The sequence below is a fragment of the Agelaius phoeniceus genome, chromosome 13 (assembly GCF_051311805.1).
Source record: "Agelaius phoeniceus isolate bAgePho1 chromosome 13, bAgePho1.hap1, whole genome shotgun sequence".
Classification (NCBI taxonomy): domain Eukaryota; kingdom Metazoa; phylum Chordata; class Aves; order Passeriformes; family Icteridae; genus Agelaius; species Agelaius phoeniceus.
This window is the reverse complement of record NC_135277.1, coordinates 2,662,727-2,682,011: the sequence shown is the minus strand read 5'-3', so window position 1 is coordinate 2,682,011 and position 19,285 is coordinate 2,662,727. Positions and strand designations below refer to the sequence as shown.

General features: G+C 47.2%; 2 protein-coding genes and 1 long non-coding RNA gene across 11 annotated transcripts in view; 2 read left to right on the top strand and 1 right to left on the bottom strand.

The window, feature by feature from the left end:
- Positions 1-8,654, top strand: LOC129126446 (gonadotropin-releasing hormone II receptor-like). Of its 8 annotated transcripts, none has more exons than XM_077185663.1 (5): positions 1-1,370; positions 1,665-1,766; positions 2,595-3,107; positions 3,373-3,574; positions 3,860-8,654. In XM_077185663.1, the coding sequence occupies exons 3-5, from the start codon at positions 2,601-2,603 to the stop codon at positions 4,264-4,266; spliced, it is 1,116 nt and encodes a 371-aa protein (XP_077041778.1). In that variant the 5' UTR covers positions 1-1,370; positions 1,665-1,766; positions 2,595-2,600; the 3' UTR covers positions 4,267-8,654. The 8 variants fall into 8 exon arrangements, with proteins under 8 accessions (XP_077041778.1, XP_077041777.1, XP_077041774.1 ...); XM_077185662.1 differs by having other exon boundaries at positions 2-1,370; positions 2,598-3,107; XM_077185659.1 differs by having other exon boundaries at positions 2-1,370; positions 1,638-1,766; positions 2,598-3,107.
- Positions 8,655-9,655: 1,001 nt separating this feature from the next.
- On the bottom strand, positions 9,656-15,041 carry PARP16 (poly(ADP-ribose) polymerase family member 16). Of its 2 annotated transcripts, XM_054642110.2 has the most exons (6): positions 14,750-15,040; positions 13,709-13,846; positions 12,710-12,916; positions 11,477-11,648; positions 10,987-11,128; positions 9,656-10,366 (listed from the first exon to the last, which is right to left on the bottom strand). In XM_054642110.2, exons 1-6 carry the CDS (start codon positions 14,939-14,941, stop codon positions 10,222-10,224), a joined length of 996 nt encoding a protein of 331 aa, XP_054498085.2. In that variant the 5' UTR covers positions 14,942-15,040; the 3' UTR covers positions 9,656-10,221. The 2 variants fall into 2 exon arrangements, with proteins under 2 accessions (XP_054498085.2, XP_077041779.1); XM_077185664.1 differs by lacking the exon at positions 12,710-12,916 and having other exon boundaries at positions 14,750-15,041.
- A 60-nt stretch (positions 15,042-15,101) lies between these two features.
- Positions 15,102-19,285, top strand: part of LOC143695181 (uncharacterized) — a 28,073-nt gene continuing 23,889 nt past the window's right edge. Inside the window, exons 1-2 of the long non-coding RNA XR_013184181.1 lie at positions 15,102-15,442; positions 16,622-16,689. This is a non-coding gene — a long non-coding RNA (uncharacterized LOC143695181). The remainder of the gene's footprint in view (positions 15,443-16,621; positions 16,690-19,285) is intronic.

Here is a 19,285-nt window from a genome sequence, read left to right as displayed (position 1 = left end):
TTTCCTCCTGATCCCTTTTGGCAGCTCTATGCAGAAGTGATGGAGAGTTTAGGGGATTCCAGGGCAAACATGGTCCAGTGCCTGAAGCATCTCCTGGGTCTCAGGAGCTGGTCCTTCTGCCACACAAAGGTTTAAGAGTCAAATTGGAAAAGGAGAAAATACCTTTTCTGCTTGTGCCCTGGAGCACTCCTGCCAGCACAGCAGCCTCAGAGATGGTGCAACCACCCTCAGAGCTCAGGCGTTTCCTCCTGAAATAAGTGGGAGTAGTTTTAATAATGGAAAACCTAATCTAGAAAGGGAATCTCCTCCTCTTGGGGCACAATGCAGAGCCACCACTGCCAGCCTGGGATCTGCAGGGACTTGTATACCACGTACTCTTTAATTTAATAGCCTGGAAAATGTGAAGGTCTGTCTGCATGTCATTAAAGTCCCAGTGAAGCCCCTGGGAGTGTGTTTGCCAATGCTGGTTCCAGCAGGGCTTGGGGCTATCCCTCTTTCACCCCCACAGCTCCAGAAGAGCAGGATATCCTCAGTTTCCCTCCCTGTCCTCGCATTGCACTTCGTATTTTTTAAGCTCTTTTGAGCTCTTTGTCCCTCCCAAGGTCCTTCCCTCTCTCTGTGTTATGCTGCAAGAGATACAGAAAGAACCAGATGGGAACTGATAGACTGCAGGAAAAAAAGTGTATTCATTAAAATGGCAAAATGAACCACGTTTCCCCTTGTTAATTCCCTCTTTGCAGCATTTCCAGTTCAAGCATGTACCTGTGATGCTTCCATGGACCCGTGTGGTCCAGGAGCATCTCTGAGGTGCGTGTGTGCGCGTCTGCGAGTTTCTCGGTTGTCTGAGCAACGGGATGTTCATCACTAACTCCCAGGATAATTAACTCATTCTCCTGTATTTATAGCAAACCAGTACAGGGAGTGTTGGCACTTATCCCTGATAGAGCCACGTTTGGCCACAACGTTTTGAATTTTGGCCGTTTCTTGCATTACAGCAGCTTTGTCATCATCCCCGCTGCCTGCTCATTAAGTGGGCAGCTCATTAAGCTAACAAGGGCAGGGCTGATGGTGGCTGCCTGAGCCAGGCTGCCCATGGGTGCCTGCCTCGGTGTGCCCTGCTCCTGGTTTGCAGGTGCAGGGAGTGTTTGCAGCAGCATTCCCATCTCCAGATGCCTGCATATGCCTGTGCTAACAGCAGCGTCGCTCCTGGCTTGCCTGCTGGCAAGGGGAAATTTTACTGCTTCAAGGTTTGTTGCAGGGATCTGATGCAGGGAAACGTTGGAGCGTCCTGACTCAGCACCGCAGCGGTGGGGGACCCCTGGGGAAGACACGGAGCATCTTCTCTCAGCCTCAGGGCATGCGTATGCCAGGTATGTTCCCATCAGCTGGGATAAATCCTGACCTGCACTCAGATTTCTCGTTTTTTCCAGAGAAGCAACTTGGTACTTTTTAGCTGTTCTTTCTTTTTGCTGCTTGTTTGTTCAGTTCCTCTTTGGGGAGGGAGGGGTGAAGGAAGCAAGGGGAAGGGGGCTTGTGGGGGTGGTGGTGGGGCTGGAGGAGGGCTCATTGCTGCAAGGTGTTGTTGCAGAACTGGGGAGACAGATTTGATCTCTGCTGTTCCTGTTATTTGTATGAAGGCAAGGAATATTTTACTTTGGAATCAGCAAACAGGAAGGTGCTTGAAACAGTAGGAGATGTGCTGTACCTGCAGCTGGGACTGTAAACAGCTTGTGACCACAGGAGCTGAAAGTGTGTGTCCTTAAAACGTGAGTTCTACTCAGGTAAAAAGGGCAATGAAATCAAGTGTGGGGGACAACCACACTGCTCATCACTCCCCAGCCACCCCCGTTTTAGGGTGGGTTCTACCTTTCCCTCCTCCTGCTTTGCCTCTGGAAGGGAAAGGGACAGAGGTGTTGTGCTGGTGCTGCTTGGGTCCTGGGAAGGTCCAGCCTCCTAAATGCCACTGTGGACCTCTCCCAGGAGCCACTGTAAGACTCTGGACAGTGTGGGATGCCCCTTCTCCTGCCTGGTCACCCCCAGCTGCTCCTGCCCATGACCCCAGATCTGGCACTCGAAATGGAGATGAATCATTAAGGTTTAACACACTAATGGGAAGGGCTGTGGGGTTTCTAAAAAACTGAGCCCTGCTTACAAACTCCCTTTGGAAGGACAAGTCCTTGAACCGAGCACAGCTGCCCCAGCACAGGCTCAGCCAGCTCTGGTATGACCTATTCCCAGCAGGATGCTGGCAGACAGTGACTGGTTCCATGGTCCTGGCCACCACTCCTGCTTTCCCAGCTGCTCAGCCACCTTGCAAAGAGCTAAAAATATATGTCTGTGTGAACAGTCACTGTAGCTACAGCAGGGGTGAGCCAGCGAGGGTGGCCAGGCTGGGTCACTGTGGTGGGGGGACACGGTGACTTTGCAAAATGGGCAACACAGAGGGGACAGGCAGGGACAGGATGGGACAAGACAGAATGGGACAGACTGCTGCTGGTACCTCCAGTGCAGATCCCACCATCTCCCCACTTTTGTCAAAGCTGCAGCACTACACAGCCCCTAAGATGAGGTTAATTTTGCTGCTTGTGTTTCAGCAGGGCATGAGTGAGGAGCAGCTCCCTGCATCTCCCCACTGCCCCACCACGCAGGAGGACACCAATGTCTCAGCCTCTGCCTACCCCCAGTACTGGGTGGAGCCCCGGTTCACCCAAGCAGCCAAGGTCCGTGTGGTCATCACAGCCATCTTCTTCCTGCTGGCAGCGGGCAGCAATGCAGCCGTGCTGGGCAGCCTGCTGAGGAAGAGGAGGAAATCCCACGTGCAGCCGCTGATCCTCAGCCTGGCGCTGGCCGACCTGCTGGTGACAGTGATGGTGATGCCCCTGGATGCAGCATGGAACGTGACAGTGCAGTGGTATGGAGGGGACATCTCCTGCAAGGTCCTCAACTTCCTCAAGCTCTTTGCTATGTATGCTGCTGCCCTGGTGCTGGTGGTCATCAGCCTGGACCGGCACGCAGCCATCCTCCATCCCTTCTCCCGTGCTCACCGCCGCAATGGGATGCTGCTCCGTGCTGCCTGGGCTGGCAGCGTGCTCCTGGCTTTGCCCCAGGTAAAGTTCAGTGTCCTCCCCATGGAGTTTGCCTAGGCTGGGGTGGTTTTGGAAAAGGGCTTCTCCATCCCAACATCCCCAACCAGTCCATCCCAATCCATAGACTCCACAGGCACCAGAATTAGGCATGAGTTAGGTGCCCAGAGCCTATCTCCCAGTCTGACACCAGCAGGAAGGTGCTCTCCATGCACAGCCAGCAGCATCTCTAGGATGTGGTGCTCTGTTCCAAATCCTCTCTGAGTTATTATTTGGTTCTCCATTTCAGCTTTTCCTCTTCCACCTGAACACAATCCCAGGAAGGAATTTCACCCAGTGTGTTACTCACGGGAGCTTCCGAGCACACTGGGAGGAAACTGTCTACAACATGTTCACCTTCACCACCCTCTACATCACCCCCCTGAGTGTCATGATCGTCTGCTACATCCGGATCCTTTGGGAGATCAGTAAGCAGCTAAAGGTCAATAAAGGTAAGTAGATCCCAGCCTTTTAATGTCCTCCATGACTGAACTTCTCCATCCTGGAATTGTTGTTGGGTGTGTCACAACATCCTTTGAAAGCTAAGAAGTTTTGCACAAACTAACTAAGGTTTTGCACAAACTTACTGACCTCGGTCCTTGCTGTCTTCTGCTTCCTGTGGGACATGGACCAGATTATGAGATGGTCTTCCCTCTCTGGCAGAAGCAGAGTCATGGATGATTATGTTGTCTTGGTTTTCCCCTATCTTCAGTTATCATTTTGACTCTCCTTGACAGGTTTAACAAGAAATCAAAACGAACACATCTCCAAGGCACGCATGAAGACTCTCAAGATGACCATAGTGATTGTTGCCACCTTTATCATCTGCTGGACCCCTTACTATCTCCTGGGCTTGTGGTACTGGTTCCAGCCAGCCATGATCCAGAAGATGCCGGAGTATGTCAACCACAGCTTCTTCCTCTTTGGCCTGCTGCACACCTGCACTGACCCTATCATTTATGGACTGTACACCCCTTCCTTTCGGGAGGACGTGCAGTTGTGTCTCAGGGGCATTGAAACAGCCATCACCAAGCAAAAGAGACACAAACCCATCTCAGCCTCAGAGAAGATCACCAAGGATGGTGCTGCAAATGGTGGGGTGGCATCAGGGGGCTCCAACGGGACAACTGTCAGCACAGTCTGATGAAGAGATGTACCCACAAGGGGATGGCAAGCACAGCTTTGGGACTGTTTTGTCCTGTAAGACCATTTTGGAGACTGTCATGACAAGGTTCCCTACTCACCTTTGGTGGGTGAGGGTTTCTGGCCAGAAACTGAGAATGTGTCTCCTCCCTGTACTCAGGGTGAAAAATCTGGGGGTATTTCTGGTCGTTCTGCTGTATTCTGGCAGCGCTGTGACAACTAGAAAAACATCCTTTTTGTATCTGACTCATGCTCCAGTCCTGATTCTGGGATCAAGCTTCTCTACACTTCCAGTATCAACCTCTGGGAGGAAATTCACCATCTCCTCTGTGGTCCAGGGTTATGTCTCTGGAGTGGCTGGTCTTCAAGTGCCCTTTGCACCTACACCCAGCTGTAGAGCTGCATGGATGGTGCCACCCTGAGCCTGCAAAGGTGTGATCACAGGCTTTTACTCCTTTTTCTCCACACATTGTAGGAAAAGTTCTCTGGAAATTTCAGATCTCCTGACTCAGAACCTGCCTGGTTCTCCCATGGCTGTGTGACAAGCCCTTGGAAAGATCTAAATATCTGGAAGTTGACTAATGCAGGGGCATTCATGCCCCAGGCATGGTGGGCAGGGAGGGATTGCTGTGGGGATGGAGGGACTTAGGCAAGAGTGGTACAAAGAACCACAGCAGAGTGGGGTGAGGTTTCTTCTCTCTTCTGAAGAGAGCCAGAAGGGAAAACAGTCCCTGCTACTGTTTTCTGGTGTGAAGGGGATGGTACAGACAGACAGACACATCATTACACAGCAGCTCTGTGGGGCACAGGGCAAACCAAGAGACAGAGTATTTGGGGTACTGAGAACCAGACCTGACACTGCCCAGCCCCCCTGGACCTTTCTGTCCCCATGTCCCAGAGCACAAGCTGGCAGGTTGCAGGCCACATTTGCTTTGCTCTAAGCAACACCAGCCCCTCAGCTCTGCCCCAGCAGAGCAGGTACAGCCACCCCACAGGTGTGTTTGAGGTGTCCCAATGATGGAAATGATGGGATGTAGCTGGTAGGGCTCCATCAGCACCATTAGTGCCAGATGGAAGTAAATGAGGGCAAGGAGGGCTTCTGGAGGGATCAGCTGAGCTGTGGTGAGTAACATGGGTTGTTTGCTTTCTACCATTGTGCCAAAAGTTGCTTGTGAAGGCAGAAGTCTTTTCTCTGGGTGTGGGTTGAAGAGATGAGTCTTTTTTCAACTGTGTTGTCCTTTCCAGGTAATTAGAAAGAGTGGATTATTTCTTTTTTTATTATCTGATGTTTGTTATTAAATGTGGGGTTTGCTTTTGAAGAGAAATTCAGTTTTAAGCCAGGTGGGTTGTTGTTTTCTTAGTTTAGTTAAACCTTTGGACAGCTCAGGAGCTCTGGACTTGGCAGGAGGCAGTTTCTTGGCTATTTTTGTGGCCACTGCAGCTTTGAATGAGCATCTGGACTTTATCAGGATGAAAGAGCTTTATTTTAAAAACAACCCTTGTCTTGCTGTGGTTGCGTGTGTAGGGAGCTGGGAGATGTCTTCCCCTCTAGAAAACAAATCTCCTTTGGGCACTGAGGGGGCTTTATCTCAACCCTGTTTCTAAGAGGTGTTGGCTCCCCATCAGACAGAAAGGATCTGCATTGGTATCCCAGTTCACCAGCTAACAAATCATAGAAATTAGAGGGGTGGCAAGCACTCCTTGCAGGCTGGCTGAGGCTGGGCAATGAGGACACAGGAAGCCACAGTGCTCAGAGTGATGCTGAACTGCACATGGGTACCCAGCCCTTGTCCTTCTGGTACTAATTATTATTTATGCTAAACATGTAGCCCAAGGAGAAAAAAAAAATCAATTAGAACTGCAGGAGCCCAGACCAACTGGTGGGGACAAGCATGAGCCATTTAGGAAGCATCCAAACTCCAATGAGATGCGTAATCGCAGTTTGGCTTTCCTGGGCTCGTTCTGCTCAAAGTTAATTACCCAATGCTAACAGAGCAGGGGGTGCCTGATGCCAGGCTGGCAAAAAGGCTTCTTGTAAGGTGATGGGAATGGCTTGCAGTAGGGGAAGCTAATTTATTCATCAGACACTCCTTTGGTCTCTTTGTTTATACTGCTGATGGGAGGCAGACCTTGAAGGTGCGTTAGTTTTCTGGCAAGCCTTGAATAAGTAGGAAAGTGTCTTTAATCTACTGAAAATTGTCTTCACCCACTTTTTGCTGAGTGGGAGAGAACAGATACAACATTGCTCATACACGTCTCCTCTTGCCCAGCAACAGGAGAGCTCAGAGGTCTTTTCTGAGGAGCAAGAAATACTTTTTTTCCTTGTGGGAAGGATTTTACACCCCATGGGTACAGTGAAAAGGCAAAAGTGGGTTTGGCTTTAGGAGGACTCTAATCTTACAATAATTTAGATTGGAATACGTCTCTATGAAGAGTAGGAAAATGGGAATTCTGGCAAGTATATGTACCTTAGTCCTTAGGGGAAGCATGGCACATTGCTTGGGATTCTTGCAGGCACTCCAGTGCTGCTCCTTTTGCCCATCTCTTTTATACCTTCCCTCCTGTTGCTGATGTTCAAAGTGACATCTTGTGGAGTCTGGAGTGTGGGCAAGGTGCCCAAAGTGACAGCTTTTATGAGAGAAGGAAAATGTCACTGGAAATGTGTGCTGCTAAGCCATGTGTCCCCTGCATGCAGGAAGGGGGAGGAAGCAGGTGGGCAACACCTCCCTGGGGAAGCTGGGATCAGTCTGGGTCCTGCCAGAGGTGGACCAAAGCCCAGGCCTGGTTTGTATATTCCTGCCGTTCTGATTCTGCTTTTCTTGTATTTGCTCACACTTTAGAAAGCACAAGATTTTTGCATCACTTATTAGGAGCATGAATCCCTAAGTCTCCCTAAGTCTTGCTTTCCCCCCCAACCCAGGGGTGGTCCTGCTTTCTGTGGTGCTTCCTTCTCTCTCCCCCCATTGCCTCAAACCCTTTGTCTCCAACAGCACCTGCCCTTCTCCTCAGCTGGCTCCTGAGATCTCTGTATATAAATATATATAAAATACTGAGAGAGAGAAAAAAATACTTTTTATATTTATTATCTATTTATGCTTGTTGGAGGAAAATTCTCCTGCTTCCTCAAAACCTGCTCATTCCCACCAAGGAAACACCAGTTACCACACTTCTTGCAGTCCCAGCCAGGATCAGATTTGTCTGATTAGGTAACAATTCCTTAATATTCACCACAGTAATGTAATGAACATATTAATAAGAGCAGGTAGCTCTGTATTTTACAACTCCTCGACCTCACCCTGGGCCGCCTGCTTCAAACACAGCGGCCCTTTGTTCAAGAGGAAATTCTGATTCATTCCCTGGTAGTGTTTTTATAGCACTGTGCATGTTCAAAGAGCCACGCAAGTGGCTTAAGAGGCTAACACAAACCTTGGGTTAATTCATAATACTGTTAGTTACTCAGCACAATACCCACATTAATCCAGCTGACTGCCCCTCGCCACGTTGGGAAACACATGCTGAAATCAGCAGGGAGCTCCGAAAACAAGCGTGGGAGTAGGATATTAAGTATTTTGCCAGGCTGCTAGGTAGGATCTGAGCACCTTAAATGTATTTAAAATATTTTCCCACTGCTGTTGCCTCGCTCCACAGCTGTGGAGCTGAAGCAATGATGAGGCTGTGCCCAGAATCCCTGCAGGCCTGAGCATGAGGAATGGGGCTACAAGCTCTCCAAGGGATACTCCAGACACATCCATCAGCCCCCACCTGAAACCACCTCCTTTTTTTGGTGTCTATTCAAACTGATCAAAGCAGAAAAAGCTGGTTTTGTTTTTGTTTTGTTTTGTTTTCCCTTTGATACCTGCTGATTTCATTGCAGAGCTGGACTGTGCGTGTCTGCCATGAGCCCCCACAATGCTTTCTCTCTGGGGACATAGCCTGGAACTATTATTACTTCTGCTTACTCTCAGAAACTTTCCTATGCAAAGAAACCCTAAGAAAAGAGCTTTAAATCCCTGCTGTGTTCTTTTCATCTGGCTCAGGAGCTCCCAGGTTTGTGCCTTTCCCTGCAGTGCAGCAGACAGCCATCCCACAACTGCTGCTCAACCTCCTCCTTTTCCAAAGGGCCCCCAAACAGCCCATCTGTTCCAAAAGATGGGGTTTTTTTTCAAACAAACCAGGCTTTTACAAAGCAGTATCCTTTGGACAGCATAAAATACCTCCAGGTTATCTGGCTGGCACATTATCTCCCCTAAACTTGTATATTTACATGGCACAACATTTAATATAACATGCTGAGGAAGACAAAAATAGGCAAATATTCCCATGACCCCTGTGCACATCCCAAACCCCAAGTTTCTGCACTGAAATATCAAGGAGTAAACTATGAACCTGTTGCACAATAAATTATTTGTTTATGTATATTTTAATTGCAAATCTCTGCTATAATTAGCACGGACACTTCTTGGGCTGAGGCGCTGCAGTGTCCTTTGACAGTGAGCATTATTAACGGGCTGTAAAAGGCAATGGGGAATTGGATTATAATGTTCTTGTTTTGCAAGCTGTATGGTGAATAAATAAATTTGTTTTGGCAGCAAAATTAACTGGGATAAATGTGTCTAGCTCCAGTCACCAAGAAGAGGAGTTGCTGTAAATGAGCTTGTTCTCAGCCTTGAATTAAAAAACCTGATTACCAGGACATTATTTCTGGCAATTAGGTACCAGAACAACATCAGAAAAATAAGAGATTTTCTTTGAAATATTTAATGAGTAAGCTAGTAATCACAGACTCATTTGCTGGAAATATGTGATGAGTTGGGGTTTTTTTGTGGTTAGGGTTCACTGTGCAATGAAAATCTGCATTTATCAAATCTACTAAAGGCTGCACTGAGAGATTGAATTGTGGCACCTATCTGACTTTTCTTTGCCTAGAACCCCTGGGTCTTTATGGGGTTACCCCATGCCCAGTCACTAATCAGAGGACAGTGCTTTGCTCCTTTTTCTGTTTCAGGCAGTTGTAGCTTGCTTTGCAAACACGCAAACAGCAAACACAAATGACTTGACCGGAAGGAGAGAGAAGAGAGCATTGCCCTGTGCATGTTGCATTACTAACTTGCACATGGTGTATTCTCTAACAAATCCCCAGTTTGGTAAGAACAATCCTTATTCAGTACTGATGCTGAAAACCCTGGGTTTGTCTAATCTGCACAGTAAGCTAGGATAAGATAGATCATGGCTGATCTAGCCTTGTAGATGTTTGTGCTGGTTTTGTCCAGGATACAATGAATTTTCCTCATAGCAGTGCAGTAACTATGTTTTGGATTTATGCTTAGCTGCCAGCTGGGATTAACACACAACAATGTTCTACAGAGGGGAAAAAAACATACTAGAAACCGTTTAAGTCCTTCCATTTGGCGGTTGTTTTATTTCTTGTTGATTTTTTTCCTTACAATCATTATGCTCAAATATAAAAATTCCTGGCCAAAGTTAGCTTTAGAATTTTAAAAGTAATTCCATCTGCATTGATACATGCCAAACATCACTAGATTCAGTTTCTGCAAACATACTGATAAGACTCCCAAACAGGTTGCTTTGCCCGACATCCAGAAAAATCCTCCTTTCCAACTTGTGCAAACATACTTCAGCTTGACAGAAAATAAGTTACACCTGAGTGTTTCCATGCTTAGTTTTCATTAATCTTAAATAACCTTTTTTCCATGGACCCTTAATGATTGGCTCATGCTAAGCTGCACCACAGTGATCCTTTTCAGCTGTACTAGGCATCCTCATGAATCCCAGGAACACAGAAATAAGAATAAATGCAGAGATGCCATGAGGATTAATATGTTGGTGACAGAACTGGGCACCTTTATTCCCAGAGCTCTGGAATAGAGGCAGTGCACTGCAGATCAGCTATTGTTAAGGCACGTGGTGAAATGAACAGTTCATCATCTCAGCTGGTTCATCTCTCCGAGTCAAACATTCTGTGCCAGTAGTAGATGAAGGTGGGTGAGTTGCTGGCCCCTATCACTATCAGCAACAGCAGGTACAGCATCATCATTACAGCAAAACGGTGGGTGTAGAACCAGGAAGATTCATTAGAAGGCCTGAAAGGGGAAAAGGACGTGAATTCTGTCAGAGATGCACAAATACCTTGGCAAAAAGTATTTCAGGCTTCATTATTTTAAGCAAATCCTATAAAAACAGAAAGTTGTTCCACAATCTCTGTAACCAAGGAACCCTGATTTTCACCATATCACTTTTCCTTAAGTCTCTGTGCACAATCCTGTCTTTTCTCCCCATGTTCACACCTTTCCCTGTGGTCTGGAGCTGTAGCTGCCTGGCCTGTAGACATGTGTTGAGTAGCTGAGTGAACACTGCCACTTAGGATAGATAAGGGCAGAGTTAAAACTGAGGCAGTTGTAAGAGATGCACTCACCAGACATCCACTCTTGGTTTTCTGCCACAAACGATAATTAGACCTTTCAAAGACTCTAAGTGCTTACAGGTCTGGTAAAAAAAGCAAATGTAGCTGAGCCTGGGAATTTCAAAGAGCGAGACAGAGGCAACACGATGGTGTAAGACTTTTTTCCATAGGAAACAGGCTACAAACAAATTCTGGCAGTGCAGTATATCTTTCTTTGTTGTTTTCTATTGTTTTTCAGCAATGAGATGTGTTTATCTGGCTGTAGTAGCAGCTCATCCCTCTAGACAGCTGAACTCTTACCTCCTTTGCTGCTTCTGTGAATACACTAGCAAGTATTTAACTCGTAAAAGCTGGTTGTTTGTGACAACAAAGTATTTCTGTGGTACATCTCCCCCTTCACTGTTTTTCACTCTTGCTCTTTTTCTGTCTATTTCTTCTGAATCTGAATTGGGAAAAGAAAAAAATTGCAGAACTTCAAGTAACTGTAAAAAAAAGTAAACAACCAACACCCCCATACACACCCCCCAGAAGAATGGGAATGAGATAACCAAAAATCTAGTCTTGGTATTCCCCTGAATCCCTCAGCATCCAAGAATAGAGTGAGAAGTTTGCTTGAGGCTATACCACTCCTAGTCATCCTTGGTATGGATGACATTATGGCCCAGACCAGGGTGACAAGGAGGTAAGTCTCCCATCCAGTGCTCAAGGAACCACTGATATTAACAGGGAAAGAAAAACAACATCAAGGACAGATGTAACTACTACACAGTTATTACTGTGCTAGACTCACCTTTCTTTTTCACCTGACACTTTACATCTGGGTGGTCAATGATCTCACAGACAGCCACACAGCTGAGGACAGAGCCCAGTGCACTTCGCTGCCAGCCAAGACCATGAGGGCTGTACAGCAGAGCCAGGCTCAGGTCACTGGTCAGATAGGTGCCTTCACCAAACAGGGATGTCTGAAACAGAGCAGAAATCTACCCTAAAATCATGTGCTGCAAACCTCAAACAACATTTTTTTCAGACTGGCAGTTCTGCTCCTGAAGGTAAATTACGAAAGGCCTTTCTGACCCATGTTGGGCCTGGTCCATGCACTGTTTTTGTCCTGGCACAACTTCCTTGGGGTGGGGCTGCTGCCCTCTCCCATCCCTCAAATTAGCTGCTTGGCAGAGCACTCAGTGTGGACAGATTCATGCTTTCCCGGATTTGGAGTTAGTTTGCCAGCAAAAGTATTTTACATCAACATGACTGCACCGCTGTTAAAAGGCATTTCATCGATTTATTGAGACTGTCATCATTCAAGTAATCCAAACTCCCCAAACAAGGCAAGGCTTTACTTCATTTAAATCCATGCTTTACTAGAAAAGAGGAAAGAACTTTTCAATTTGCCACACTGGCTAAAATTATTACTCCAGTAAGTCCATTGTACCCAGTAAACCATTACTCATTGAGAATGTGGGGAAAAAACACAGTCCAGGTTGACTGGAATGTCAAGCAGGTGCTGTGTCAAAGCTGCCTCAGAGCTGACACAAAAAGCCAGGAATCTCAACTTCCCTTCCACTGAAATCAGAAGAGGTGCAAATCCTGTGGGATGTCTCCCTAAACCAGACCATTTTAAGAAGGCTCCACTGGCAAGTAGCACCTGAAACTCTGCCGATCTAAACACAAGGCCAGGCAAAAAATCTCCACTATCCTCTGTCTCTGCAGACAGGCACTTCCCAGCTGCAGGCTGTCAGACAGGACAGGATTTTCAGAGGAATTACACTTCCTTATAAAGAAGCAAAGAACACTCATAATTTGTCACACTGGTGAAAAGGGTTTCATGCCACTTCCAGTTTTTACCCTCAGGCTGCACTAGAAAATCCAACACAGCCATCTGCAAAGGCCTACACTGAAATGAACACAGCAGTACAAGAGCATCAGCACATTTCATACCCCAAAAGGAATCTGGGCCTATTTTTAAAACTGTCCCCAGCTGCAAGTGAGCAAGGGAAGATGGTGTCAATGGCAGGAGCCTCACCCTGTTCAAGTGGCAGTGCAGGCCATGGTGCAGGATGGAATGGAAGTTCTCCAGGCGGCTCCCATGGAAGGCATAGATAAGGTCCCGCTCTCCCTTTGTCTCAGCAAATTTGGTGTTCATTTGATCACAGTACATGATCTCAAAGAGATAGTGTGGAGCAGGAACTGCAGCCCCAGACATCCCTGTGAGTTCCTGGATCTTCTTGTACTTAAAAACAGGAAGGAATATCAATGTTGGTTTATGTGGTTAGATTACTCACTGGAAGCCCTGCTTCCCGTCCCTTCATACTGTTTAATGAATTCTGATTATGCTTTTCTGAGTTAGAATTCAACACTGTCACAATTCAGAAGGAGTAAATGCACAGTAAAAATCCTGCCCGTTTCTTGCTTCTTGCTATTGAAGTTAAATCCTTAATCTTGTCTCCAGAAAAAAAAACCCAAGCCTGAATTGTAATTACGAATTAATTTATGATGCAAGGACAATATCACAGTTCTGCTTTGGCTACTAAGACAATATATTCATCAGCTGATCTTGCAAGAGGAAAAAAACAAAAACAGAAGTTGTTTTCAGTTTGCTGCTAATCTCTACAACTATTTTGATCCCTGTTACAGAAGTGCCTCAGTGGCTCTGAACCTTTCCCTTTTTGGGACAGAAGACAAGAATTGTCTTTCTCAGTGACAAGCAGGACCCAGTTCCATGACACCCAAATTGACTCTCTCAGACTAAACTATGCATGTGCATGTTATGTTAACTGCAGTAACCAACTACAATCACTGTCTATCATCAACTACTGACATTGGTAACTATTTCTTCCAACCAGTCTTCCTGAAAATTTACTTTAAAACATCCCTCTCTATATACAGAAAAGAATGGATTTATGTTCAGCTGTCAAGCTCTCACAATAACCAACTTAATTCTGGGAGGAGGAAATATTCTCTGAAGTGCAAGTTTGCCTCAAAAACCAAATTCTAATTACAATTTTCAGAATTCAAAACTTACCTCCTGTTTCTTAGTACTTTGTATCATGAAGACTTTAGATGATAGAATCCAACTAAACAGCTCCCAGGTCCTTTTATCTGTATTTGGAACAGATTCCAGAAGCTCTTTCAGGCTTGGTAGAGCCTTGGTATCTGCAAGCTAACAACAGAGGCATTTAGCACAAGCTCCTTAGTGCCATTGCGATTAAACAGGGACCTCTAGTGAAAACAAAACAATATTTCACCCCAACAAACTGAAAAACAGGTTCTGTTCTGAGATATAAACACTTGTTTCCAGTTTGTGGGGAAGTTTGTCAATTGCTCTGAATGCAAATAGCAGGGTAAGTTACAAACAGTGATATTTACCAACAGCATCTGTAGGGTTCGTACAGGAAAAACCAGACACGCTCCTGAGAGAAAACTATCACAGGGCAGCATGTGCAGTGGACCTGACATGGGAGTGTTCAGGCCATGTAACATGCAAATCCTTCGGTATGAATTTGAATTTAACGTTGGCGAGCTCTCATAACACTTCACAGAATATTAGAAACATTAAGGCTGGACAACACGTCTGAGATTACTGAGTCCAACCCTTAGCCTAACTTTGCCAAGCCCACCACTAAACCATGACCCCCAGTGCCACATCTATGTGTTTTCTGAACACCTCCAGGGATGGGGATTCCACCACTTCCCTGGGCAGTCTGTGCTAATGCCTAACCACCCTTTCAGGGTAGAAATGTTCCAGAATCGTCAATCTTGAGCAGTTTGATGCCGCTTCCTCTCGTCCTGTCGGCTCCCTACCTGTTACCTATGGCTTGTTACTTCGCGTGACGTCCACACCGGATCTGGGCGTTTCCAGCGATAAACCCAGTGTGGGTTTATCGGTCAGAATCCCAAATACTCTTTTAAACCTGGATTTCTTGACTGGATAAACCCTTCATCCTGCTTTATCCGTGACCCGGCGGCGCCGCTGCCCTCACCTCTGCGGGCAGCTCGTGCTCCCCATCGGGGGAGGTGCCCTGGCGCTTCGGGCAGCTGCCCCGGGCCGGCCCCCGGCACTCACCAGCCCCTCGAAGTCCTTGCTGTCGCCGCTGGCGTAGCGGCCCGGGAAGGGCCTCAACGCCGAGTCGCGCTTGTAGCTCTGCAGCGCGGCGGCGAACAGGCTGCACCGCAGATCGGCGGCCAGCGGGTCCCGCCGCGCCGCCTCCCTGGCGCCCGGGGCCGCCTCGCCGGGGCCGGGGCTCGACGCTGACATGCCCGGCGGGGGCTACCGAGCCCCGGCCGCTCCGACAAGGCGGCAGCGCCCGCCCCGCCGGCGTCGCCCCTTCCGCCGCCGGGGCCGCGGCGTGGCCCCGCAGCCCCGCCCCGCCCCGCAGCCGCCTCCGCCCGCCCCGCGCCGCGCCGGAGCTGTCGGTCCGTGCGCCGCCGGGAGCGGGGGCAGTGGGCGGTTGTGCCCCGTTACGTGCGGACGGGGAGAAGGGACGGAGGTCTGGGGGAATGGCGTCTTCCCCTCCGGTAGTGACCGGAGATAATTACAGAGGACAGTGGCATCTTCCCCTCAGGCAGAGACCAGGAGCGGGGTTCAGGGGGCAGTGGCATCTTCCCCTCAGGCAGAGACCCGGAGAGGGGTTCAGGGGACAGTGGCGTCTTCCCCTCAGGCAGAGGCCGGGAGAAGGTTCGTGGAGAATAGCGCCTTCCCCGCCTTCAGGCAGAGATCGGAAGAGGTGTACGAAAGGGAATGGCACCTTTGCCTCAGGTAATGACCTGGAGAAGAGTATGGGGATGGAATGGTGCTTTCCCCTCAAGATGAGACTGAGAGAGGTGCGGTGGGAAAATGGCGCCGTCCCCTCAGGTGTTGATCAAGAGATGGGTAGAGTGGGCCATGGCATCCTCCCCTCAGGGGGTGACCAGGAGAGGGGTACAGGCAGGAATGGCACCTTGCCCTCAGGTAGAGGTTGGGAAAAGGGGTACATGGGAAAATGGCATCACCCTCACAGGTAGAGACTGGGAGAGGGGTACGGGAGAATGGTGCTTTCTCTTCAGTTGGAAACTGCAAGAGGCCTACAGGGTACAGCAGCAGCATCTTCCTCAGGTAGTGACCTGGAGGGGCTAAAGGGAGAAATTGCGTTTTTCTCTCAGAGACTGGAAGGGGTTATGGGTCAGGGGGAAAAATGTCACCTTTGCCTCAGATACAGACCAAGTCAGGTCCATGGCCCATGGGGCAAAGAGGACATGGAGGGGGACCCCACCTCTTTATACCCAGAGTGCAAGCACATCGGGACCCCATGGCAGGGGACAGAGGGAGGACACTGACAGTGTGCTGGGGTGTTAATTGCACAGTGGCCATGTCAGGTGGCTTGTGCCCCATCCTCTGCACAGCATTGGGAGGGTCCCAGGGCCCTGCCCTCAACTGCTGGGGCATGGCAGATGCAAACTCCCATCTTGGGCATTACGTTCGTGTGAAACAGCAGATTAACTAGAAGGGTTATCTAAGGAGACTTTGTCAAAATTGGTTTTATGTAGCTCTAATTTTAACAGATTTACTTAAATCAAAAATGTGTAGATGTCATTACTCCTCAACAATTCCCTTTATCATCCAAATTTGTAGTCTCGAGGAAGAATCCAAGTTTGTTTGAGTCATCTCTGCAGGCTGGCATTACAGGATTAAGGGAGAGGAATTCACTTTTTAATTGAACCCCTTCATCAGGTTGCATTCCCTATGTTGCTTGAAATTGAGGCTCAGTGTTCCTCCCTGGAATGCTGGTGTGGTGTTAGTGCTGTGAAGCCTCTTTCCAGTCCCAAAGTGTCTTAGAAATCCCCATCATCATGGTGGAAGCCTCCTCAGCCCACATGCTGTTAGTGTCTTGAGTAAAATTTTGGAAATGCATAGCAATATTTGAGGTCTTCTAACACCTTTCTTGGTTTCTTCATTCAGGAGGGATATTGCACATATCCATGAAGTAACTGATACAGGCATGCACAGATGCTCAGAAAAATGCTAAGGTCAGTTGTGAATACCTTTTACTGGGCTCTCATCTTGTAGCTGGATTTCCAGAGATAGCTGGAGCTGCAATTGGCAGCCTTCTTTAATAGCAGCACCAGCTGTGTTATATCCTGTCTAAGGTGAAGCTGGTCAAAAGCAAAAAAAAAAAGGAAACTTGATTCCCAAGTGCAGAATTCCCATTCTTAATCATCCACTTGAATGACTTGAAATTTTTAATAATTCTGAATCCACTTAATAATGATGAGATTTCAAAATTTTGGATATAACCAGATAGATCATAGCCTGTGCACTGTTGCATTGTAAGGTATTTCACAGTCATATATATAATTGAATTGAGTTGTAGCTTTGTTTACTTGCTTTTTACTAGTTTATCCAAAAAAGCACTTTTCCATAGCAGCTGCATCAAAAAGTCTGTAATATTAAGCCATAATTTCTAGGACAGTACAAATACTTGCTTGGGTCTGACATTTAGTGGCAGCATGTAGACAAAATTATTTTAAAGGTGCCTTTAGTTTACGTTACCCAATTTAGTAGATACCTGTACATGTTTTTGTCTTTACAACATTGTCCAGTCTGTGAGGTCTGTGCTATTTTTCAACTTGCTTGCTCCAGAGGGTCTCCCACATGCCAGCAGCATGGATGGGTGCCCTAAGAAGAGAGCTAGCACCACACAAAGCCTTTTCTCTGGAGTTATGGAAATTACCCAGACTTGAAATGCAGCTGGAGTGATTCCTTTCCATATTTCTATATCCTTGAGAGGATGTATTTTACTTTATCTGATGTGGTGCCTTATTCTGCTGTAAATATCTGATATCTCTGACAGGCTGTTAGCAACGTCATTCAGTGATCCAGCTCAGGACATGTTTATTATCTCCCATGATATTAAATTGTTCTGTGTGATCCTTTTTTTTCAAAATCAGTCCTTGGCTGTCTAATTGGCTGATTTCATTCACTAATAAATCATTAGATGTAATATTTTTGGTGCCTCTTGAAGAAGTTTAGAAAATGGTAGTGATGTCTCTTTCAATGCCTTTGGGTGGAATTTTACGTTGTTATTTTGAGCTTTTGAACTGATATTAATAATTCCTGTGCCCTCATTTAAGATAGCAATTACTGTGTTAGAGGAAAGAGGGAGACTGTTGCTTTTGATATCTGTGGAACAGGTAATGACACACCATATAGCAAAAGGTGTGTCTCTGGTTTGGGAATTTCTGCATGCTGTATCTTTTATCTCACAGCATGCCCAGGGCTGTGGTTTTGGGACAGAGCATAGGGTCAAGAGCAGGACATGCAGGGCACTGCCAGCTGGGGCCCTGCTGTTGAAAGTGGGGTGTCCTGGCATGTGATTAAGGAGTGGGAATAGGCAATAGTCCCTGAGGAGAAGCTGGAAAAGAAAGACAGTGTGGTGAAATGGGAATGGAGAGCTGGAGGGGAAAGGTTTTCCTTGGAACCACATCAGTTCTGGGGATGCTGGGCTTCCTGTGCCGCCACTTTTTATATTACTCTAAGAGAGTCAAAATGCAATGAAGCACCTTCTGTGGCCTTGTTATGGTTTAAAAAAATGAACCCAAAATAGATCTAAAACGTCCCTGGCACTTTAATAGTTAATGGAGATTGTGAGAGCATTGATCCAAAACTGATGCCTACCTTTGGGATTCCAAATGGATGGTGCTCCCATTACGGCAGGCTCAGCTGCCTTCCCAATGACAGATACTGATGAGATAACAAGTTTGCGGTATCGATGCTGCCTGAGAGTGCTGCCTGCTCAAACTCGTTTGACACGGGGCTAAACCCTGTTTTACAGAGCTGTTCCTAAGCCAGAGGTGAAGTGCTGAAAGCTTTTGGGGCTGTTTTAGGGGAAGTGTGTTGGTGTGCTGGTGATCCTAAACATCAGCCACTGTAGACTCAGGCCTGCAAAATGTGGGAGGATAAGCTTGGATAACATCATCGTTCCTTTGGAGGGGAAGCACAATTCCCCTCAGAGTTAGCTACAGCAGATAAGATTTTATAGCCTGTGCCTTGCAGAAACCCCAAACCCAAACAAAGGTTTCTACACATCCCTCTCCCAACAGCTCCAAGAGGCACCATGTTGGCAAGGCTCTGGAGTCAGGAGAAATGTGGAACAGCTGCTGGTTTAGCTTTGGTGTTGCTGCTTTTTAATTAACTGCTGTGAGTGTGTGCCATGGGCTGGAGATTGAAATTGAAAAGCATCTTTCCAGTCCTCTAGAAAACAACCTGATGAGCAATGCTTGAGCAATGTGTTGTGCACCTCCTCAGCATTTCTTAGTGACTGCATCCCACATTCCAAGCTTTCTCCCACACCTTTGCACCCCTGCTTGGTGTGCTTTGATACCTACAGCAGGCAAGACTGGCTGGGGCACTGGCAAGGAGCTCTCTTGACTTTTTTTTTGAGAAGAGTCCTTCAAGCATATTTCTCTTTTCCCACTTTATTTTCCTAGATAGAAAAGCTATCCTTGGTGATTTGCTGTGATTCAGTGCAGAGATGGTTTTGTAAAAGATACTGAAAGGGTCGTTGCCAGTGCAGGAGTTTGAATAACGTGGCTGTGTGGCTTCTTATGAAATTGAAGATCTGAT

Bases quoted from the DNA above. Each gene is read 5' to 3' on its own strand.
- LOC129126446 (XM_077185658.1), top strand. From the start codon at position 2,430: ATGGGCAACACAGAGGGGACAGGCAGGGACAGGATGGGACAAGACAGA. The intron at 3,108-3,372 runs GTAAAGTTCAGT...TCTCCATTTCAG, and splicing joins TGCTCCTGGCTTTGCCCCAG to CTTTTCCTCTTCCACCTGAA. The intron at 3,575-3,859 runs GTAAGTAGATCC...TCTCCTTGACAG, and splicing joins GCAGCTAAAGGTCAATAAAG to GTTTAACAAGAAATCAAAAC.
- PARP16 (XM_054642110.2), bottom strand. From the start codon at position 14,941: ATGTCAGCGTCGAGCCCCGGCCCCGGCGAGGCGGCCCCGGGCGCCAGG. The intron at 11,649-12,709 runs GTGAGGCTCCTG...GCTCTGTTTCAG, and splicing joins TGCACTGCCACTTGAACAGG to ACATCCCTGTTTGGTGAAGG. The intron at 10,367-10,986 runs GTAAGAGTTCAG...TTCCCCTTTCAG, and splicing joins TCACAGAAGCAGCAAAGGAG to GCCTTCTAATGAATCTTCCT.